This window comes from Lissotriton vulgaris, chromosome 5 (assembly GCF_964263255.1).
Source record: "Lissotriton vulgaris chromosome 5, aLisVul1.2, whole genome shotgun sequence".
In the NCBI taxonomy this organism is placed as follows: domain Eukaryota; kingdom Metazoa; phylum Chordata; class Amphibia; order Caudata; family Salamandridae; genus Lissotriton; species Lissotriton vulgaris.
In genome coordinates this window covers 778,202,978-778,227,938 of record NC_141693.1, presented here as the reverse complement: position 1 = coordinate 778,227,938, position 24,961 = coordinate 778,202,978, and the positions used below count along the sequence as shown (strand labels likewise).

At 46.8% G+C, this 24,961-nt stretch overlaps 1 protein-coding gene across 1 annotated transcript in view; it reads right to left on the bottom strand.

Moving 5' to 3' along the window:
• Positions 1–24,961, bottom strand: part of LOC147711541 (glutathione peroxidase 3-like) — a 106,078-nt gene that overhangs the window by 56,302 nt on the left and 24,815 nt on the right. Inside the window, exon 4 of the mRNA XM_086922248.1 lies at positions 11,638–11,768. Within this exon, the coding sequence (XP_086778374.1) occupies positions 11,638–11,768 (131 nt within the window). The remainder of the gene's footprint in view (positions 1–11,637; positions 11,769–24,961) is intronic.

The window sequence follows — 24,961 nt, the reverse complement described above, 5'->3', positions numbered from 1 at the left end:
GCTTCAGGCGAGCGCTGGAGTAGGGCGCGGACGAGGAAGAGGTGGTGGGGATAATGAAAGACAGGTGGTACGATCGGATGGAGGCAGGAGGCCGGGTGGAAATTATTTTGACAATAATACCAATAGGCAGCAGTTACAGAACGATGGTGCCCAGTACTATAACGATGATTACTCAGTTGATGATTTGACAGGGTTTTCCCACAACTAGGACAGCGTAGGACAGAGCATGGGACCAGTACTTATGGAAGTTGATCAGAGGGGACCTTATGTCGAAGCCGACTTACTAGGGTCTCAACAGAAATTTCTAGTGGATACGGGTGCAATGAAAAGTTCAGTGGCTCGTTCTCGGGTCCCAGGGGCGGCTCTGTCTGGCAAGAATAACATATCCGTGGGTTTCGCGGGAACTCCGGTGATTAGCCCCATTTCTAAACCTCTCACGTTAACGATTGGTCCTTTTACTGTTGATTCGCCGTTTCTATTGACATCAAATTGTGGTGAAAATTTGTTGGGTTTAGATTTATTGAAAAGATTGCATGCCACTATCTATTGTTCTCCGGATGGCGTGTACCTTACTCTAGGCCCCAATGTTGCCCGCCCACTACAGTGCTTTTCAAAAGACGACCCGCTGCCACCTGAGTTTCGAGGCATACCCGACAGCTTGTGGGCTGTCAGTGATAATGATGTGGGGAGAATGGACATTGCCCCGGTGTCAATAAGAGTGAAGGTGGGAGCCAAATTGCCCAGAATTCCACAATACAAAATACCTAGAGAGGGTGAGAAGGCCTTGTTACAAATAATTCAAGATTTAATACAGTCTGGAGTAGTGGAAGAGACTGATTCGAATATATGTAACAGTCCTATTTTGCCTATACTTAAAAGACGATCACCTGATGCCACAGATAATACTCCTGATGTCTATAGATTCGTGATTGATTTGCGCCAAGTAAATAGAGTAGTGGAGCCACAGTACCCGGTGGTCTCGGACATCACTACGATATTGACAATGATTCCACCTTCGGCCAAATATTTCTCTGTCCTAGATTTGAAAAACGCCTTCTTCAGTATCCCAGTACATGAAGACAGCAGGTATCTTTTCGGATTCTCATTGGCTGGCCGTAGCTTCCGCTTCAAGAGAATTCCTCAGGGGTACACTGAGAGTCCTAGTATATATAGTCAGGCCCTGAAGGCACAATTGGATGATTTGGAACTTCCACCGGGCAACGTAATGTTGCAGTACGTGGATGATATCCTAATAGCTTCGGACGACGAGCAGGGTTGTCGGGATGCTACTGTAAAATTGTTACACCACTTGGCTAAGAGGGGGCATAAGGTGTCCCTTCCGAAATTTCAATACTGTCGAACGGAGGTCACCTACCTCGGTCACCTCCTTTCGAAAGTGGGGAGGAGATTGACGCCGGAGCGCATAAAAGCGATCACTAACATGCAGGTACCTAACACGCAGCGAGAGGTGCGCGCGTTCCTAGGCATAACATCGTATTGTCGTCAGTGGATACCTAACTATGCATTACTAACAAAACCCCTATTGTATCTGACTACCAAAGAAGTGCGCGAACCCCTACCCTGGACCCCCGCATGTCAGGAAGCTTTTGAGTTACTAAAGACGTCTTTGTGTTCGGCGCCAGTTCTTGGAACACCTGATTACCAGAAGCCTTTTGTTCTCTATGTGCATGAGGCGGAAGGTTGCGCGTTGTCTGTCCTAACTCAGTGTTTCGGGGGGAAGCAGAGACCGTGTGCGTACTTCTCTGCAATGCTTGACAATGTGGCAAGAGCGCTGCCGAGTTGTCTGAGAGCAACGGCGGCTGCTGCGGTCTCTATAAGACAATCTGCAGGGCTCGTGCTGGGATCAGACCTCACAGTAATGGTACCGCATGCTGTGGACATTCTATTGAACAGGACACAGACGCAGCATTTAACAAGCGCTCGTCTGACGGGTTATGAGATGACCCTTTTTGCACCCCATGTGACAATTAAAAGATGTGCCACATTGAACCCCGCCACCTTGTTACCTATCCCCACAGATAGTGACACAAATGATGACGACATACATGACTGCTTGTATAGGACTGAGGAGGAGACAAAGGGGAGGGTGGATCTGACAGACAGACCCATGGAAGAACGAGACGGGGAACTGTATGTTGATGGATCCTGTTTTAAATTACCAGACGGGACATCGACAGCAGCATATGCAATAACGACATTACAGACGGTGGTAGAGACTTCTAGAATACCTTACAATTCTGCCCAGGCTGCCGAGATTATCGCCTTAATGAGAGCATGTGAGTTGAGTGAGGGGTTGGATGTCAACATTTACACCGATAGCCAATACGCCTTTGGCGTGGTTCATAATTATGGGCGACTTTGGGCAGAACGGGGATTCTTGACCTCCCATGGACAACGCATCCAACATGGCCCACTGATATTACGACTACTAACAGCACTGACTTTACCCAAAAGATTGGCTGTGATAAAATGTAGCGCACACAAGACAATAGTGGACGATGTCGGGCGAGGCAACGCTTTTGCCGACGAGACAGCAAAAGAGACTGCTAGAGAAAAATTACCACGAATGTTTGTGGCAGGGCCAGCACGATGGGTCCCAGATATTCATATGTTCGCAGACACGGTACAGAGTGTCAAGAACATACAGGGCAAAGCGACGGATGAGGAATTGAGAGCATGGAAGGATGGGCAGGGACGACTGGATGCGGATGAATGCTGGACAGATGTGACAGATAAGAGACGATGGCTGTTACCGAATGCGTATGTCCTTCCAGTAGTGACGATGGCACACGGACCTGCCCATGTGAGTGCGAAAGGCATTTGTAAGTTGTTAGACCCGGTATGGAGCAATAAGAATATCTCTAAGATGGCCACCAATTTGGTTCGTCAATGTATGGTGTGTTTGAGACACAATCCTGGAAAGGGTACCCCTGTCCCAACTGGAAATTTTGCACCCCCCTCTTTCCCTTTTGAGGTGATCCAGATGGATTACATCGAAATGGAAAGAGTCAACAACTTGAAGTACGTCCTTGTAGTCGTATGCGCCTTTAGTAGGTGGGTGGAGGCGTTCCCAACGAAAGACTGCACGGCTATGTCTACTGCAAAAATGTTGATAAAGGAGTATTTCTCCCGCTTCGGATTACCTAGGGTGATCTGGAGTGATAATGGCACGTCCTTTAATGCTGAATTAGTGAAAAATATATGCAAGGGTCTACACATCACCCAGAAGTTCCACTCAGCCTTGCACCCTCAGGCAGCAGGACTGGTGGAACGGTTTAACGGCACACTCAAGTTAAAAATGGCCAAGATATGTGAGAGTACAGGTCTCCGTTGGCCAGACGCACTTCCCTTAGCTTTGCTTTCCACAAGAGTCACTGTAAATGCAAAAATGGGCGTCTCTCCGCACGAGGTGGTATTTGGCCGTCCGGCCAATATCTGGGGAGTGCCCCGACCCAAATGCTTTTCAGAAGTTCCTTACCCTCTGTTGACAGATTATCTGTATGCTTTGACTAAAGATCTTCGTTCTATTCATCAGCAGGTAGCAGACACTCTGAAGCCGTTGCCGGAGGGGCCTGGACACACCATCCACCCAGGGGATTGGGTCGTGGTGCGACGGTACCAGCGGAAGTCCTGTTTGGAACCGAGGTGGTCTGAGCCTCGTCAGGTGCTCCTCACCACGCGCACTGCACTGCGGATCGACGGCAGGAAGGCGTGGACCCATGCCTCTCATGTGAAGAGGGTCCCGCTCCCGTTGCCCTATGATCAATGGGTACAAGATGGCATCGCTGATCAGGAGTGTGAACATATTCCAAGATATGTTCCTTTCTCGGATGCTTCACTGATTGGAGAAGAGCAAAGCGGAATAGAAAATACTGTGAGCTCTACCACTCCTTTTGCTGCTAGCAAAGAGATATCGGAAAGTTCAGCATCTGCCACTGATACACCTGCTTTGTTTTCTGATCCCGAAGTGCCAGGGAGCACTCGCTACAATCTCCGGCCCCGGAGAAAATAAGTACAGTGCTGGAAAGTGATGGACTAAATACTGGAAGATGGGCTTAGTGGACATTCTGAAAAAGAAGATTTAGTGGTAGGGATGGACTTGTAAGAGCCCTGGTGTTTAGCCGAAGATTGTGTTCTTTGAGACTAAAGAGTGGTGCGGGGCCCGAGTTAAGTGTTTCCCTTATTTCAAAGTGTTGATAAACGACGTGGGAATAGGTATGAACGGTAAAAGCCTGCCTGTGAGGCTTTGAAGGACACAGGGAAGAAGATCCCTTTTTAAGGGTTGAAGAACCCCTCCGGCCGGTTGAGGATTGTCTGGGACTATTTTTTTTTTATTAGTTATAGTTTGATTTTATTTTTGATTTTTGGTGTTGAAAAAGTATACAGAATGTATCCCTTTGGGCGGCCAATTCCTGATGAGGAGCAGCCTTTTGCAGCTCCCCCGAGACGTGAGCCTGATTCCCCCTGGTTGGCCCTTTCCCGAAAGGGAAAAGTTGTGGTGGTCGTCATATTTTTAATTGCCCTTTTGGTGACTCTTGGAATATTGTTCTTCCTAGATAAACATTATCCCGTTCATTCATTTGCACCCACACCTACTGCTGTTCCGGAACACAATATGTTAACTGTTGAATATGGCGAAAGAATGATACGCACCAATTATAAAGATAATGTTTTTATTAAGACTTTGCATCATGCACATGCCACTACCAACATGACAGATTGCTGGGTTTGCGGGCTTTTGCCTTCTGCTGCTTATAAGAAAGATAGATTCCTTGCTCTTCCTTTGACTCCGGTAAATAGTTGTGTGGGATGGTACACCCTTATAGGTCTAGTCAAATATTTCCAACAGCCAGATTCCCTAACACCCCGACTACAGAATAGGGGGTGGACAATGACGATGCGAGTACGCCCTTTGCCTTCAGCTTCCCTTGGACGAATATACACTGACGGACGTTTTGACCAGACTTTTATAGAGACATGTGAGAAAAAGTTGGGCCGATTCTTGACACCTAATGATACTGATAGACTTAGGGATAGTTTTATGAAATTGAATGCCACTTTGTCTTATAGGCACCCTCCTAAGAATAACGGCAGCTCCAAGTCTTTGATACCCCTTGCTGTGATGGGTCCTCCTCCGTTTTTCTGTATAGAGGGAAGGGGTCCCATCAAGGTAGGAAATAGCTCTTGTAATGTGACCGCATTAATACGCCTGCCAGTTAGCCCCTCCTTGATTGCCCCACCCAGTGTCTATTTTGTATGCGGTGAAAATGGATACTTATGGTTGCCAGAGGGTTGGGGTGGGGTGTGCTACCTGGCTTATCTGATTCCTCCTGTATATGTGGCCCCCTCTGATTATCATAGAACTCATCGACGATTTCCCAGTCCTCAAGAGCAGCCTCGAGAGCAGCGTAAAAGGAGGGAACTTCAAGTAGAGGACGTTGATCAGACAGATACCTCGTATCAGCAATGGACTGATTTTTCTAAGGGTCTGCTTCCTTTCTGGGGTCCTATATTCAACAGTAGAGCTATTAGACGACTTTCTAGGGTAATGGAAAAGGTGGTTCTGGTTGAGGCTGACATTACGACTAACATCTCTGTTGAGGTCCAGGCTATGAGATTATTTACGATCCAGAATAGGATGGTCCTTGATGTCATACTAGCAGATAGGGGCGGGGCCTGTCGCGTCATCTTGCTGCGTTTATATCCCCGACTCTGCCCCGACTGTTAACTTGGCAGTGCAAAAATTGCATAGATTAGCGACTGAACTGCACCAAGATAATGGAACATGGTCTCTCCAAGGGTGGCTCTGGGGTGCCTTTTCTTCCTGGGGCTGGAAAATACTGATGGGATTGGTTGGAGTAGTGAGTGTAATTCTGTCATGCTGCCTTTGCATATATTGCCTCCCCCCATGTTGTTCAATGTGTGCTGCAAATATACGTCCGAAAAAGAAGTTACATGGTCAATATACCACTTCTATGATTACTGAAATACCTGCTGAAGCAAGTTGGTTAATGTTTATTGCAGAAGATGTTCTCGAATGAAGTAATGTAGGCCTGCCCCTAGAATGTATGTCGGCACTACCTTTGGCAATTAAATGAGGCTATAGTTAGCCAATGATGCTAAAAGGAGGGTCTGATAGAATTCACTTTTCGATGCTCTAATTACCCTATGATGACGTGTGAGTTAGCATCATATGACTAACTAATGCATTTACGTAAACGCACTTATGCTGAATTCATATACTCACCTATTACTTATATTCGAATGTATGTGTGACCATATTAAGTTTCTTAGCTTAGCCTGTGTGCCACCATTTTGTGTAACTCTCTGTGCCTGCGGGCTCTGCTCGCTCATGCCCCTCCCGCAGGAATACAGAAATATACTAAGACAGAAGTTTTCGTTTCTCGGCTCACTGGGACCGAAACTAACAGTTTATGTTATCTGCAATGTTCTCATGCCCAGAGACGCCGAAGCCTAGCTCCCTGGCCTTGAGCAGAGATAATAATGTATCCCTCGCAGGTGCAGATGCCTGCTGTATGAGAGCATTGTTCACTGGTCTGGGGCTCAGTAGTTTTCCACAAGGGGCGTACCCCATTTGCTGTATTGCATTATAATGTATTGCTGTGATGCAGAGAGTCAGTCCTCTCGTTCGCACTCCTAGGAGTGAGGTCGGACAGGGCCCTCTCATATGAGTGTTGTTTGGCCTAATAAAGACTTTTGTTTTTACTTCTCCACTGTCCGGCTGACTTCCTATAAGGTAATTATAGGTGAGTGCTGTAAGTCACTCCAGTGGATTTGAGCCACGCTTATCACCCTAATCAATCTAGGTCCTCGGGGAGGTCCACCGCTCTCCGGCCCCTACCTTCCGCACTGCTCGGCAATCAAGGGAAACAAGTGTCCATACCTCACCAATCTCTGCTCCCGGGCCAGGACCCTTCCTTGCGGGGTGCTCTCTGGCGGCTCGCGGCAGTGCCCGCGTGCGCCCGGTCGTCTTCCTGAGGCGGGACCCTACTGGCAGGCCCCGAAGCCTGGGCCTCAAGGCATGGACGGGCCCCAAGGATTCACTGGGCCCCCTCTTTACTCAAAACTGGGCGCTTCAGGGACACCCCTGGTGCCTCCTCTGTGTGACCGTGTCCGCCCGATGGGCCACAATGGGCGGTAGGAAACACCCTAGCTGAGCTGTGTGAGGCCCTGAGGCAGCGCGGCAACAACCTTGCTCTAGTCCTCCAGCTGTAGGCCTCAAAGCCCGGGTCTTAATTTCCACTACTGCCCACCACGCTGCTCCACTTCCAGCCAACCCTCACCGGCACTGGCCACCAAACCAGGGTTGCCCTCTTTCGGCTGGCCTCTCTCCCCAGGCACTGTCTCTGCTTTGCTCCACACCGGCCCCGGCGTATCCAGGAGACCCCTGGGCGCCTTTCTCTCCTGCTCTCCGGGCGACCGCCGCCCTCACCTAGTCCACCCTACCAGGGGCAGGCCCCGAAGCCCGGGCCTCGATTTTCGCGCTCCCCCAGCTGCGGGCCTCAGAGCCTTGGCCTCAATATCCACTGCTGCCCCCGCGCTGCTTTCGCCTCCAGCCAACCTTCTCAGGCACAGGCCACAGAACCTGGGCCTCCCACTCTCAGCCTACCTCTCTCCTCAGACACCTTCTCTGCTTCTCTCCTCACCAGCCACAATGTGCCGGGGCACCTCTGGGCGCTTTTCGCTCCTGCTCTCTGGGTGACGGCCGCCCTCACCTTGTCTGCCCTACCAGGGGTAGGCCCCGAAGCCCGGGCCTCAATTTTCACGCTCCCGCAGTCTGCTCAGCACCGGCCGGGAGCGCTCACCCCACCGCTCACCTCCGTGTTTGGGGCAGATGTCTCGGAGATGCAACTGACCTCCGTGCCGAGCCCACACAGCCTCTTTCGCCCCCGATGTCGTCCACTGGCCGTGACAGGCGCTGTCTCCCCCGGGTCTGTCTCACCCAGGATGGGCGGCGTGTAAGCAGCGTCCGCGCTGATGCCGGCCTGGTGTCGCGCATGGCAGCCGCTGGGGACCCCTCAGCACCGGAGAGCAGGGCCCACTGGTTACCGCACTGGGGGCCTCAAAATGCGTAGTCAGGGGGGGTATTAAAGGCTATTTTGGGGTCAAAGCTGGGGCCTGGACCGGGAGCCTCACGGACTTGCGTCCACCATGGTTGCCATCTTGGCCACGCCCCCTTGTTCCAAATTTTAGAAAAGGGGACAGATCGGAACCTATTAACCATAGGCCTATTTCCTTGCTCGATAATACCCTAAAGCTACTGGGCAGAGTTTTATACAATAGGATCCTAAAATGGTCAGAAGAAAGCTGCATTTTAGAGCCATGCCAATTGGGTTTTCGTAGCAAGGTTGGGACCATTGAACAGTGTTTAAATCTCATTCAGCTATTCGTGCTGCCTGCGGATGTCTTGCTAGTCGGGGATTAACTTTATTTATTTAGCGCTTATGAAATGCCACAGAGGTGTATTTTTCGACCCGGTCAGTCAACCTTCAAGTGATTACCCTTTGCTACGATTGTTTGCTTTCTAATAGCACATTAGGAAATCGGCTGTTGTGCACTCTGCTGGGGCATTCCCTCCGCTCTTTACCTCATCTTGGATACTTCGTTAAGTTTTGCCCTTTTACTTACAAGGGTCAGGTTTTCAGAATCAGGGTACTTAGCACAACTATTCTGTGTGATGCAAGTCTACCGCCGATATATTTTTGGATTCTAGCGGAACACATGATGATATTATCATGTTTGATTCAATTTCAAGATTGAGCCCCCTTGTTGTTATTCTACTTTGTTGATTTATATTGCGATATTTAAAGGAAAAGTTACGTCAACCAAGAATTGTATCTACTGCGCCCTGACGAAGGAACTGTGGACACGGGTCCTTTTCCGAAACGCGCGTCAGCACCCTCTTTTTGCTGCTATGTTGTGTGTGTAAAGTTATGTAATTTTTCACTGTGATGTTTTGTCTCATTTGCTTTACTGCGGCTTAGTTGTGGTTGGTAGTTTTTAGATGAATGTTTGGAAGCTTGGTATGATCAGATGAATGAATGACACTTTTTGTTACTTTCTTTGGGGGCTACTGTATATATTATATTTGTAAATTTGAAAATATTGTACATATAGAATGAGTATGTTGATGAGGTCTTCTTGTTATGATAATATTTTTTATGTCAGTAAATAATAAAAAAGAATAATGTTTCTAAATAATCTTTGCTGTGGGACAATGTTGATATATATGCAATGAAGGATATACTACAGAGATATTGATGTGATACTTAGGAGAGGTTCGTTCTTGTTCTATTTTGTTCCCTGCCTCCCTCTCGTGGTATTTATTGTATTCAGGGACCCTCTGTCATTTTTGAGTAAATCTCAATCTGGTCATTGCTAAATATACTACCGCCCGAACCTCCCCAGTTTACTTGGCCTTTAAGGACCTATCATCTGCTTTTGATTTAGTTAATAGGTCCAAGCTCTGGTCCATTTTACTGGCCTACGGACTGGATGAGGCATTGGTAAATTTTTTGGCACATCGCCACAAAGATTTTAAGGCCCAGGTTAGGATCGGCAGAGGGGGTGAGGTTTCAGGAGCTATCGGGTTGGGCAGGGGAGTTAGACAGGGGTGTGTTTTGGCACCCCTGCTTTTTATTATTTATATTAACGGACTGAGCAAATCCCTGAATTCGTCGACCCCAGATGTCCCCATAATTAATGGTAAAATATTACTGATACTATTATACGCAGATGATGCGGTCCTTATAGGCCGCACACCAAATTCCATGTGTATCTTAGTTAAGACTTTTGTTAATTATATGGACAGTCTGGATTTACGTGCTAATTTAAAAAAATCTTTTATTATGTTGTGTGGGCCAGAAAAGCGCCAGCTCAATTCTATATCTGTAGGTAATGACAAATTGACGTCCACTGGCACTTTTCCCTATCTTGGGATTGTCTTTGCTGCAAACGGCTCATGGAATGAGCATTTTGTTCACTCCAAGAACAAGTTCTCAAAGGCCATCAATTCCATCCTCAGTCTTCCCCGGCCAAAGAAAGCAGGTGCTATTCTAGCCATTTAAAATGTTTTAAACTGCAATGTGTCCCAGTAGCCACGTATGGGGTTGAGATCTGGGGCATTGCGAATAGCCACTGCATCTAGCAGGAAGAAAACAGGTTTTGGAGAAAGCTGCTGGGTGTCCCAATTTCTACTTCCAAATACATCTGCCATAGGGAACTTAAATAACATTTTATTAATGATTTTATCAATGCTCGCCCTGCTCTTTTTTAGTTATCAGTTTGGAGGAACCAATCCGTGTCCTTATCCAGAGAAATTATACGCGATTGTGTTAAATGCGAAAGAGGAATGGATATCCCTTGGCTCTCGGGGGTCTATCAGAGTCTCTGCAGCATTAACAAAGGCAGTCTCTTTTTAAACCCGAGTACTGCTGATACATTCCATAAAAACGAGTTAAAAAACACACTCTACACATTATATAACACTGGAAGAATTAGCATGCAATCGAAGAAACTCTCCGTATTAAGTTATATGAGGATAGAACTATACAGGCATCCTTTACCAATATATCTTACTCTGCCCATGACTTATTGGAAAAGGAGCCTTTTATTTCATTTGAGAGCGGGCACTGTTACATTTCTGCTATGTTTCCCTTTTGGCCATCACCCCAATCTTGATCATACACCATGCCCTTGTGACGGGGTGAGTGTACAAACTGATTTGCATTTTTTGTTTCTCTGTAATTATTATTTAAAATATGTGAAGTGGTTTTTAACTCCATTTTTTTTAAAAGCAGAGGCCTGTTTCATTGGATAAAGCCTATCAGATGCTGCTTTCTTTAAATAATGATGAATTCGTTTTCTGCACTTGCACTTTTTTGAAAATTGCCACCGAGCCCGTAAGATGATGTCAAATCTCTGACATTTTTAACCCTGTACGAAAACCTTGCTAAATCAATTGATGAATTGTTAATGGTACTACTATGAACTGTCTAATCTATTCTGATATGGATTTCATCACTTCGTTGTATATTTGTTATTTTATTGTGCTTTTATGGATTTTTGGAATCCGAAAAAAGTCAATTTTGAATTGAAATTGACAACAAAGTCCTCCTGTTGACTTGAGCATTTCTGAAATGTATCTATAATTTTCCTACTTTGAACACTGCTGTATTCTAGGTAAAAAGATAGGAGCATACATATGAATGAATACCTCAGAGCCTTTGTTATTTTGTGGACCTTGACCCTTATATATGGCAGGAATACAAAAACTATCATTACAAGCAGTGAGACAAAACCTGTAATTACCATAAGGGGGCAGTATGAATGCTGTGTTTAGATCTTAGAGGAAAATTTGGGACACGACCTGCAGTAACAATGTTACATTTGATTGAGGTCTCATGTAACCAATGTGCATTACTTTCAGTTTTTTGCTGGGGTGTTTGTGGTAGAATTGCTCCTTGGTGCAGCAATAATGTATTTTAATGTGGAAAGTCACCGTTCACTACAACAATGCGGATAAATAAATCTGCACACCCTCTCTGGTGTTTTACTATCCTCTCTTGCTTTTTCTTTAACTTCAGACCTATTTACCTTCAGATATGCGTAGAGTGGATGTTCCTTGGGTCCATTGACGTCAACTTTCGCAAACAGTGGAAAATTCGGAAGAAAGCCTTGCCCTGGTCTGACATATTGTAAAACACTTAGAGTTTCTTCATCCTCTTCTGAAATATAGAACAAGAAGCAATTAGTTCAGTATTTCCAAGTGTATTTAAAGTGGGGCTTTTAGAGAGCAAAGCATAATACTTTTGTCCGTCTGGTTAGTACATTTTGTGCCAGTTTCTAAAAGATATTTTCCATTAACATAGAAGGCACAGCTTATTTTGTGAATGCAACGCACTAATTTACATTAAACAAAAAGGTACATTGTAATTTGCATGTTGTTCTTAATTGCAATGTTCAGTGGGGGGCGGTACAGCTCATGGGTGTTGGGGCGGGAGTGGTGGGGATAGGCCAATGTGGCGCAGGGTAGAGGGGCGTGCAGGTCACAATAAAAAAAAATATAAAAAACACTTACCTTCCCGCCGGGTCCCGCGTCTCTGCTCCTGCTCTTGTCTTCCAGGAACAGGAAGCACCCGGCACAAAGGCTTCCCTGACCAATCATAACTCTGCAATGCAGCGTAGTGATTGGTCTGAGTGCTGTCACGGCGCTCAGCCAGGGGCTGTAGGGGTGGGCATGCTCTCCAGCAGGCTGTAAAGCAGCCTGCATTAAGAACTGGGAGAGTGCACATGACTGTTTTGGGTGGCCGAAAAGGGCCATCCAAGCAGTCCTTGCGCACTTAGGAGGGTTGTACCCACCTCCCCTGCTCTTCAGCCCCATCCTGCCCCCTCACACAAACTACCAGTGATGGCTGGCATGCCTCGCAGGTGGCAGGTGGGCTTAGTAGGCACGGGAGGAGTAGAGGGGTGCATGGGTCACAATAAAAAACAAAAAACACTTACCTTCCTGCAGGGTCCCACGTCTCTGGTCCTGCTCTCGTCTTTCAGGATCAGGAATCTCCCGCCACCCAGGCTCTCCTGACCAATCACACTGCTGCAGCGCAGTGCAGTTCACTGTTATTTAGTGATCACAAACAGCAAACCGTTTGTATAACCTGTGGTTTTACTTGTGCATTGCACATTTTTGTATTTTTTACTATTTGAACTCCCATTTGTATTTTAAGGATATTTATGTGTTTGAGCAAATATTAAAGTGGTGTGGCATGCGCATAATTGTGCTGGGCATAAACATCTTTAGTGCAACTGCGTAAAATGTGTTGGTTGCTACCTTGATCAACCTATGCTACCTTCCTTGATCCTGGTCTTCACTCCTTGGAAGAGGTGTGGCTCAGTGGCCAGGGCGACTAACGCTGGACGCTGGGGATCATGGTTCAGTCCCCAGCTCCGGTGGCAGGGGTCTGCCCAGCACCATGTGACTCTGAGCAATAGCTCGCTTAATCTTCCCGACGGCCCCCAACGCCTTGACACCTTTGGGTAATTGTTCGGGCTTTACAAATACTGGACATTTACATTTGACCAGTTTCGGAGTCAAGGGGATTTAGGCATCCAGCTCTCTGCTGATGACTGAGCACCGACAGGCCCTTTGAACTTCCACCTATGAGATTGCTTTGTTTTATCTGCGATGGCAAGAGCCAAGGAAAAAGTCTGAAAGTGTTGATCACTCATATGATTATCTGTGGCTCCCTGGTCCCCAACCACAAATTAATAACATTGTATATCTTGCGATACAAAATAATATACTGTTGATGAAACTGGCCATTTATATAATTTCATATCTAGATTCTACACCATGTTTAGGATGTAATAACCTCCTTTAAAAGACACAATCCCTTCCATAGTGCCTAAAATCGAGTAACACATCTTGACCTTACAAAATATTTCTATTTACGGACCAAATATTTTGATAATTTAACATACAGAAGCAAACATATCCAATATAGTTCGAAATGATTAAACATTTCAAACAAATCTATTGCTAAATAAAGGTGATTGTAAACTGTGGGTACAAGGGAGAAGCAAGAGAAATAAACTACTCCGCACTTTGAACCAGAGGACACCGAGTGAGCAAATTGAATGACCACTATCCTTTGATTCGTCGGGGTCCGGTTCTGAGGAGAAGCTAGGTGTTGAATCGGGTGGCGAGTGTTGAGGGCGATGTGCCAGGTACGCTTCCACCCCCCTCCCGAGACCCACGGTGCAGTTAGCGCCATATTTTAAGTGCAGATAACATCCTAAATCAGGTGTTTTGGGTTCGGGCTATTCGCCCTCCCCTTCGTTTATCTTTTTGCACTTTTTTCACTTAATTTTTCTTTTCACTTTCACGTCCTCAGGTTAGGGTGGACGATTAGAGAGTCCATACCGCCGGGGTTACACTAGTCCTGATGAATGCCTAGGTAAACTTTAACCACTTACAAGGCTGAAACATGTTGACTGATTAACAATCTGAATTAAACCAATTCATTACCTTTGGCTGTAAATTCAGACACATAAAACCTTTTAACTGTGTCGTAGGGATCTATTAATAAATATTTTTTCAAGATACCCTTTAGACACTTTTTATTTGATATTCTTCACTGCACGCCCTATCACACAACCAGCTCCGCAGTCTCCTGGCGTCGTAGCACACCGAGGAGGCACTCGGCCTCCAAGGTGGGGCCCTATGATGAAGCATAACACTGACCAGGTCGGTGTGTGAGGGCTTTCTTATCCATCCAAATTAGATTGGCAAACTTGCTCCGTCTCTGTGGCTTTAGAGACTCGTACAACCTCTCTTCTTTTGTTATGTATCTAAAAACCGGGGACTAAGAGAGTGTTCTTCAATCTCCCTGTCTCTCCCTTTGTTCCCACTACCCTTTGTAAGCAGGCAAGTGGGAATTTTCCTCCGAGGAAAGTTTGGGAAAAATAGTTCAAACTGTTGCATTTTACAGCATGATGTTAACAGAATTCAGAAAAAAAGCTTAATGTTTCCAGTATTTCCTTCTTTACTCTTCTTTATTTTTCTTTCTAAGATTACTTCTGTCCTTCGTCCCACCTCTTTCCATCTTTTGTCTTGTATCCATATTTCTTTCCTTATTTCCATTATTTCTTTTGATTTTCCACAGTTCTTCTTTTTACCTTGTCCATCTTTTTTCTTTTGTTCTTCCCTTGTTAGGTCTCGGCCTACGTAGGCTGCGCTTGCGCAGTCTCACTGGCGAGATTTTTGGTTTTAGAGTAGGGGGCTTAAACCCGCCCCTCTTCTCCATTGGCTGGTTTCCTAAACGTAGGCCAGCCATTGGAGAAGACGGCCGTCTTTCCATTTAAGCACCGTGTTTTTGGGATTGAGGAGTGTGATTTTTAGTTTCTATCTCTCCTCTTCCCATTGGCTGAAATTTTACATTCCAGACAATGGGAAGAGGAGTGAAAGAAAAACACGCCCCCAGTCCGAAAATGATGGTGCGTTTCTCCGAGGCATTTCTGCTGAACCTCGGAGAAACATGGTGGTGTGGAGCGCTCCTCTCTTGCCTTCCGGAGATGTAGGCAGCCTCAGAATAGGCCTGTGGGCTCTACCGCCAGGGGGCCGAAGCTACCCCGTGACGTGACGCGCAGCTCTGACGGATGGGCCTGCTCTGGGAGAATCTGCGGCCTGCCGCTTGGCTGATTTGTCCCCCCCCCCGCCCTCTCTCGCCTCAGCGCTGCTGCATACTCTCGGCCCTTCCGGGAGAATCTGCGGCCTGTCGCTTGGGTGATTTGTCCCCCCTGCCCTCTCTCGCCTCAGCGCTGCTGCATACTCTGGGCCCCTCCGGGAGAATCTGCGGCCTGCCGCTTGGGTGATTTGTCCCCCCCGCCCTCTCTTGCCTCAGCGCAGCTGCATACTCTCGGCCCCTCCCTTCTCCTGGGCTCTCCCCACACCACCCTACGCTCCCCTCCGCCCAACGGAAGACAAAAAATACCAAGCGGGGAATTCTCAATCGGTGCAAGTACACTTTACGAACCGGGGATACCAAGACAAACTTTTGAGGGTAGGCACCTGGCTGGTAGTGGGAGAAGAGGATTTTCTAAGGACCAACCGCAGGTAGGTGTAACGAGACAATGGCGGGGCAGGAGTCCCAGGAAAGGCAGCGCCCAAGGGAGGGAGTCGAGTGACCCCATCCCTACCGGGGGAGACAGGGAACCAGAGGAGGGCCGCCCCGGGGACTTGAGCGATCCCTACCCCAGGGCAGGGGGCAGAGGCCCGTGGGAGAGCCGACCCCCGGCCCGGCACCCACTCGAGTCATTCGGGGAGGTCGGTCGGACCAGGGCCCTTATCCCTGCTTATGATCGTTTTTAGTGCCTCTTTTCCCGTGCCTCTGTTCCCTGCTTGTGATCGTTTTTAGTGCCTCTGTTCCTTGCTTGTGATAGTTTTTAGTGCCTCTGTTCCCTAGTTGTGATCGTTTTTGGTGCCTCAGTTCCCTTTTTGTGATCGTTTTTAATGACTCTGTTCCCTGCTTGTGATCGTTTTTAGTGCCTCTGTTCCCGTGCCTCTGTTCCCTGCTTGTGATCGTTTTTAGTGCCTCTGTTCCCTGCTTGTGTTCATTTTTAGTGCCTCTGTTCCCTGCTTGTGTGTGGCTCTGTGTGTGTGTGTGGCTCTGTGTGTGTGTGTGTGGCTCTGTGTGTGTGTGTGTGTGTGTGGCTCTCTGTTTGTGTGGCTAGCTGTGTGTGTGTGGCTCTGTGTGTGTGTGGGGGGGGTCTGTCTGTGTGTGTGTGTGGCTCTGTGTGTGTGTGTGGCTCTGTGTGTGTGGCGCTGTCTGTGTCTGTGGCTCTGTCTGTGTGTGTGGCTCTGTCTGTGTGTGTGGGTGTGTGTGTGGGGGGGGCTCTCTATGTCCATGTGCGTAGCTCTGTCTGTGTGTGTGGCTCTGTGTGTGTGTGGCTCTGTCTGTGTGTGTGTGTGTGGCTCTGTGTGTGTGTGTGTGGCTATGTCTGTGTGTGGCTCTGTGTGTGGCTCTGTCTGTGTGTGTGTGTGGCTCTGTGTGTGTGGCTCTGTCTGTGTGTGTGTGTGGCTCTGTGTGTGGCTGTGTGTGTGTGGCTGTGTGTGTGTGGCTCTGTGTGTGTGTGGCTATGTGTGTGTGTGTGTGGCACTGTGTGTGTGGCACTGTGTGTGTGGCTCTGTCTGTGTGGCACTGTGTTTGTGGCTCTGTCTATGTGTGTGGCTCTGTCTGTGTGTGTGTGTGTCTCTGTCTGTGTGGCTCTGTCTGTGTGTGTGTGTGTGTGTGGCTCTGTGTGTGTGTGTGTCGCTCTGTCTGTGTGTGTGGCTCTGTCTGTGTGTGTGTGGCTCTGTCTGTGTGGGTGCGAGTGGCTCTGTGTGTGTGGGTGCGTGTGGCTCTGTGTGTGGCTCTGCATGTATGTGTGGATGCGTGTGGCTCTGTATGTGTGTGTGGGTGTGTGTGGCTCTGTGTGTGGCTCAGTGTGTGTGTGGGTGCAAATGTAATAGGTCTCGCATTTGCGAGAGATTAAGCTATTGGCATTGTAAATGACAATGCCATTTATTTATATGTTTTAAAAACAAAAATAATGTCATGAGCAATGCCAATAGCTCTAACTTTAACAAAGACGAGACCATTGCATTGTAACTGCTTGTTCCTTTTGTCATGCTTCTTTCCACCCTACTTTCATTCTAATTTTCCTTCCTTATTTTCTTATTTTCCTTCTTCCATTTCTTCCCTTCTATCCATTCTTATGTTATTCATTCATTCCATTCTGCCTCATTTCATCTTTTATTTCAATGTTGCTTGCTCGGTCTCACTCAATTTGCCTCTCATTTGTTGTTTTCCCATTTTCATCATTTCTTTTTCTCTGTCACTGTGTTTAGCTTCTTTGGCACCCAGTGGCCTCCATCCCACAACTGTGTCTCGGTATATTTGTACTGCCATATTTATTAGCTGCTGCCCTTTTGTTGTGACTTGCCAGTAACAGATGAAACTTAAGAAGGGCCATTAATCAGCACCAGTGGCACCCCAGTTGAAGCTGGTATAGCGTGTGATTTACTAATCTCTTCTCTGCGCATCTGGATCTATCATTTGACCTCAATTATGGTCTTCTACGGATCCCACAGTCTGAGACCCTTGGATAGTTATTTTATTTATTTTGTAGTTTTATACAGTGTGCACTACACCCAATGAGTGGCAGACAACTTTACAGACATTCAAGTAATTGCCAAGAAATATGGACAAGTGACTACAGTCTAGGAATTTAAAAAGCCTCATAGTAGTTACAAAAAGAACAATGACATATGCGAGTTGAGCACGTTGAGCTCTTGTCACTGGTAAGAATACAATGATCTTAACATGTTTTGGCAATATTTACAAAATGAGGTAATACAGTTATAGGCTAATTGAATGTTCCTGAGAAGAGACCCTTTCATGCCCAGCCGCTCCTACACATACAAGACTTTTCAACTCAATACAATTCAGCGTCTGTACGCTTTGTTTCTAAAGGTGATAGGTCATGTTAAAAAATGTAACTGGAATAATAGCCTCTTCATTTCCCTATTGAAGGCTTTCTGGGATGGTTGCTCTGATGGTGGGTGGGATGGAATTCCAAAGCTTAGGCGCACTCCCTGTGAAAGCCTATTGGAGGGTCCTATTCCATCTGCAGACAGAGTATATAAAGGTGTCTGGGTGTCTGCACTTCCGAGTTGCATCTTACCGCCTGAGATAGCCAGTTTTTATGAATTATATCCATATTTCGACCTCTAGTTTTACTCATGAATTTCTATCAAGGTTTGGATGTACTAGTTGGATCACATTTACCGAAAAGAGATCAAAAGAGATATTATGAGTATGTCTAAAATATAAAGTATTATTATACTATATCATTATAGTAATTTATAGTTTTACAAATCAAATTATCCTGGCAGGACATATTAAAGAAGCATTGGCAAAGGCAATATGCCTAGCTTGCATTCTGAGTCCTAATGAAAAAATTAAAACATATGCCGGCTGCAGTGAAATAACTAAAGAAATTATTGCTTTCTGTAAACAATGAATCTTTGAGCTAAATAATATATTGTGCGATGGTTCTGTGCACTTTTGACATGTGAAATAGTCCCACATGAATTTCATTTTAAGGAATCCATAGGAGAAGGAATGATGCACCAAACAGCCATTAGCATGAGCTAATCGAGAAATACCTCTCTGGGTGTAGCCACAGCTCAATTAAACTATATTTTAATGAATTGTTAACAATAGGTTTTGCAGGCAGCAATGCTGTCTAGCCAGGTGTAAAATGTAACAAGTTTTCCTGCAACTCTCAGGAGTCTCCCATATGGCCGCATGAAAAGGCTGGTGATTAAGCACGCAAAACACATATTTCCCTGAAGGGGACAAGTTATTATAGGCCAATATACAGTGGAAAAACTCTTTAAGACTCAACAACCGAAACTGAACAAAAACTTAATAGTGCTGATCGAACTGGGCCATCGTTTTTAGGATATCGTTTGAAATAGTGTGAACACAAATTACTTGCCCTGAAGAAGCCCGCAAGTGTAAACGCGTTGCCTGCTGTGTATTTAATTGTGAATAAAAGAATCTACAGAATCAACTATCTCAGAGACTGGCCTTTTCTGTCATCACTGTCCTCCATTAATTGTGAGATTTGAACCCCATGAACTTTTTCTCAATAACAATGCCTCTCTCATCTCGTGTGTTTTCTAAGTGGACGCATACTTCCTGCAAGGGATGGCAGGTTATGTTGTATTCAGTTGATCGTGTCCTACATGCTGTGCAGCACATGCATCTTTACAGCTGCTTGGCCCTTTGACTCTGAGTCAGAGGAATGAGTGCACAGCCCAACAAAGAAATGTACTAATATCCTGTTTATTTATATTTATTTCCTGGACAGTAGGTGGCTATGTTGTGACTGGAGGGTATCTTTGAAACTGCTCCACACCTTTACAGTGTGAATTGCGAGATGTTTAATCTTACCGCAGCCAATTGATTCACAATTGGATTTTCCTGCCACCTGGGATTGCTTATGTTCCAGTTTAGAGGGTATACAGACTGGCAATTTAGCCTGGACTTCTTATTATGTGACGTGCCAAGTGTGATTTACGTATGGTTGGTGCATGTCCTTTTAAGACAAGACATTCTGTGAACATGAACGCCGAGATGGAGGTCACCTTCTCCTCTCAGACCTCCATCTTAGCATTAGCTACCATTTGTTTGTCTCATTAATACTCATTGGCAGCACCTCAATTAGGTAAGAGAAGCGTCGCACCCCTGCTGCCAGCGCCGCAAAAGATGAAAAATAAAATGATAATAAAATGAATTTATCACCATTTTATTTTTCCCTTTCCTCAGTCTGAGACGTGTTTGGGGGTGGGCCACTGCTGCTGATGGGCAGCAGGTGAGTGGTGCTCACTCCACCCGTTAACAGTGAGCATGCCGCTTTGACCAGCTGTCTTGCGATGGCCAGCCTGACATGCACAGTATAAACCTCTCCACCTAGCTGTTTAAGACAGCCAGAAGGAGAACAGACACGGGTCCCCAGTGCTTGTGGAATAGTTGAGGCAGCCCACTCCAGACAATCCTGCTGCTTCTCTCATGCTGCTAACATTATCAGCAGCATGAGAGCAGTGTTCGGATTCGTGTGGAGAACTGCAGCAGCCTGCAGACCAAACCAGTGCTGAGGGACTGAAGCAGGAGGACAGACGATGAGCCAGCACATGCAGTGGGTGAGCACATTTTAATTTTTTTATTCTTTCTTTCTTTCTTTATTTACTAGCAGCCCGTCCCGATGTTGTCCGGGTAGGCTTTGCTAGAGTACTCACCTGCATCGCCGCTCCTCCCCCACCTGCTTTGCCGCTTCTCCCTCTCCCTCAACTTGCAGAGCCTCCATCCACCGGGACTTCCTCTGCTTGCTGCCAATTGCTCTTGGGTTTGCAAGCAGGGGTCTCCAACCTTTTCTGTAGTGGGAGCTACTTCCGATCAGTGAAAATCATCATGAGCTACCAAATTATTATATTAGTAGAGGGCGACACTGTCTATTTTCTTTAACAAAAATAGGATAAATGAATGTTGAGATGCATACTTTACACAATTGTAATTAAATAATAACCATTTTTTCAGCCCAAGTAGTCTCAAATGAAGGTTTGAATTGGACAAACATTCTCACTACCACATTTGACAGGTCATTTGTTTTATCTGTGAGTGAGCTGTTCTTAAGTATACAATGTTAGTTTATAAATGCAGATGCCTCTCTGTGCAATACTACACAGTGACCTCAGGCCAAGCGTAATTAAAAAAAGATTACACATGTAGGCTGCACCCCATGGCCTTAAGACTTGTTGTGAACTAAGCATATGACTTTCCTATTTGGTTTTGTACAAAGTGCACCTAGGTGAATATTTGTAGACTTACCATAACTTGGTCTTACTGCTGGTGCATGCTGTGCTGATCTTCTGGGATTGCGCGTACAACAGGGGCAGAGGCTCTCTGTCTGGAGGGGCATGCTCCTGCATGTCGAGTGGTATCATGTCAAGGACACTGCTGGCTGCAGGCATCACTCGTACATCTGTGACCTCAGTCAATGCTGGTGCTCTGCTGCTGGCTTTACGCTAGGCAAAGATGCATGTACTTCTCTATTGATTGGGCCTGGGGCTCCGGAGAGTGCATAGACTGCATGCTGCCTGCCAGTGCAGAGGAGTCATTTAAACTGCAGCAGCACTCTTTTAAAGACAGCTCAGCGCTGCTAGGAACGGCGCTATTATACAACAGGTGTGTGCCCCAGCCTCTCCAACATGTAGGCCTGTCGGGAGAGGGCCCCTAAACTATACTATCTGGGGCGACAGTGTGCCCTACGCACCCTACACCTTCTACATAAGGGCTCAGGTCAGTGTTCCTCCTGTTTCCACGGGTGGCAATCATTGTCTGCCAGTGCTTGGGGTGGACTAAAAAGTAAAACATGCATCTTCCAACAACTTGTCCATGCAGCTCCAAAGATCACGACTTCCTCTGTCCCACGTGTGAAAAGGTGCTACTTGAGCATAGGAGCGGCTGGCACTAAAAACGGCAAATTTAAGCTGCTGTTGCCATTGTTCACTCCAAAAACTCTGCATGTTCATGGGTGAAAGGCGCGCCTTGCCAGAACCAACAGGCAAAGCACCCGCCCTCCGATTCATGTGTGGGCACTGCTGGGTGATGTTTATGCGGTGACCCAAGTGGTATCAAGGAGGTCGCAGCAGGGCTGAGTGAGTCTCAGTTTGATTGATTCATGCAGCCAGCTCCAAGGCCACAGCGATGTACAAATTGTAAAACGCATTGTAAGTCTTGAGGATAGGCAATCTGACATCACCTCCTTCTCCCCGCCCTAGCTACCTTAATAGCCAATGGCAGAAGTGTGACAGCAGATGTAACACCGGCAAGAAAAGATAACAGGCCAAAAGGCCTAAAAATAAACATAATGACAACGACAGGATACAAAAGGGGGCATTGGCCCGAGAGCTACTGCTAGGTTGTTGGCGAGCTACAGGTAGCTCGCGATCGACCTGTTGGAGACCCATGCAATATAGAGTCCCTCCCACTGGTGCCTGAACTCTGCCTCCGAGCGCCAGTATTATAGCAAAAACCAGCTTTGATTACTGAGTACGTTCGGGGCCCCTTCCCACTCACACCGGTACTTCCTCTGCTTGCTGCCAATTACTCTTGGGTTTGCAATATAGAGTCCCTCCCACTGGTGCCTGAACTCTGCCTCCGTGCGCCAGTATTATAGCAAAAACCAGCTTTGATTACTGAGTACGTTCGGGGCCCCTTCTCACTCACACCGGCACTTCCTCTGCTTGCTGCCAATTACTCTTGGGTTTGCAATATAGAGTCCCTCCCACTTGTGCCTGAACTCTGCCTCCGAGCGCCAGTATTATAGCAAAAACCAGCTTTGATTACTGAGTACGTTCGGGGCCCCTTCCCACTCACACCGTGTCCAGGTATTTCTGCCAATAAGTCAAATTACCTCCCCGTATGTCGGCTGTAGCATTGCCGCTCCTTCCCCACCTGCTTTGCCGCTTCTCCCCACGCTGGTCACTCCAATGTTGGGTCTCGGCCCCGCGCTGCCGCTCCTCCCCGCATGTCGGGTGTGGGTCCCTTGCTCCTTTCAGCGCTCCCACCAGCATCGCCGCTCCTCCCCGCGCTGGGCACTCCAATGTTGTGTGTCGGTCCCGCGCCGCCGCTCCTCCCCGCATGTCGGATGTGGGTCCCTTGCTCCTTCCTGCGCTCCGGTCCGGACAGCGAACGCTGCGTTGACGTGACGTCACGCCCACACGCCATTGCGACTCTCTCAAGCGTTGTGACGACGCCGTACGCCGCGGGCAATCACTGTATGCATACGCCCATACGGACTACTTTTCCCCTAAAGTCCCCCCCCAATGTATATGTTGTGGTGCTCTATAGCCTATGACAACAAAGAAATAGCAGTCGGTCAAAGGACTAACTAAATTATGTATCCTAACATAAAAATGTGTTCAAAAGCAAATGTGAAATCTTGCCGCGGGAACCTCCTCAACGTGAGCGAGTTCCCATCAGTCCACTTACGAGACCGCCCTTCATCATCTGAGCACTCTCAAACCTCGAGGGAACCGATACCCACAACAGATTGGCAGATGCTGTGAACCTAATCTGAGGTGGGTCTCTCGATGTCAATAGGCTTAGGAAATGTAACAAGTGTCTATCAAGGGACTGAATAGCAGTGCTAACTAAAGTGAAAGTGCATCAGTGAAAAGGTGAAACGCTATAAAATTGGATAGTGATGGGGAAAATAGCCATTTATTTTGCACGCCAACACTCCCAAATCAATAAAAACAGTGCATAGAAGTGTAACAAATAACTACCAACAAAGATGTTAGGTTGACATGTTTCTGCAGACAGACGGAGCCAGGTGGTCTCCTGCTGCTTCCTCAGGACCATTAGTGCTACTGCTATACATATAAAAGTGAGACTATATCACCTGACATCAGCTCAGGTACATGGAGCACCGCCTTGCCCGTCGGTACACCGGTCGTCCCTCTGGGCTGTATCCCCAAGATAGTCAGGAGGATGACAACTGCTATGCACTGTTTTTTATTGATTTGGGAGTGTTGGGGTGCAAAATAAATGGCTCTTTTCCCCGTCACTATCCAATTTTATAGCGTTTCACCTTTTCACTGATGCACTTTCACTTTAGTTAGCACTGCTATTCAGTTCCTTGATAGACACTTGTTACATATCCTAAGCCTATTGACATCGAGAGACCCACCTCAGATTAGGTTCACAGCATCTGCCAATCTGTTGTGGGTATCGGTACCCTCGAGGTTTGAGAGTGCTCAGATGATGAAGGGCGGTCTCGTGAGTGGACTGATGGGAACTCTCTCACATTGAGGAGGTTCCCGTGGCAAGATTTCACATTTGCTTTTGAACACATTTTAATGTTAGGATACGTAATTTAGTTAGTCCTTTGAACGACTGCTTTTTCTTTGTTGTTGTATATGCTAGTTAGGGGGTGTAGCAGTTTTGGTCGTTAAGCTTCCCCTAGGACCCTCCACTTGTTGTGTTTGCTCTATAGCCTATGTCCATCTCCTTGACCTCCCCTTTCCAACGCTGTATTGGGTTTGTGATTGGTGGTGTACTTTTCAATTTTACCTGGCTCAAAGGACACAGTTCTCTCTTTATAATAGTAGTATAGATATAGATAAAGCACAACCTTCATCCGATAGGGATATCACAGAGCTGAAGTAGAGGACACGTGGTGTTTAGGGCTATTACAGTAGATGACATCAGTCTTTGGGGAATTAGTGGGTTTTTAGTTTCTTCCTAAATGCAGTGTAATCTTTGATCAGCCGTAATTCCAGTGAAAGCTTGTTCCAAAGGAGAGCTGCAAGGTATGAAAAGGTGTGTCCACCTGCCCTGGCCTTTCTGATCCTCTTGGTCTAAGCTAGCGCCTGCTGGTGTGACCATAGGCACCTAGGAGGTGTGTAGAATTTAATTTTATTCTGCAGAATCCTGGGACCAGTGTGGTGGAGTGCCCTGTGTGCATGTCCTAAGAGCTTCAATTGTGCTCTTTGACGCATGGGCAGCCAGTGAAGTAGCCTCAGGCATTCGGTTGCTGAACTATATCTGCCCTTTGTGCACACCAGTTTAGCTGCTGCATTTTCCACTACCTGTAAACGTTTGAAGATGTAGTCTGTCTAGCCCACTTATGCACTATAAGACGCGCACTGCTTTCAGCCTCAATGCCAGAGTTCTCAGTGATGGTTCTTGATAAACTCTGTTTATAGAAAGCCTTGACTGATAGCTTTGGTGTTGACCAGGCACTGATGATCAGTGGTTGTCTCACCAAATATTTAGGGTTCCAGCAGTGGCGTAACGAAAGTTGAGGG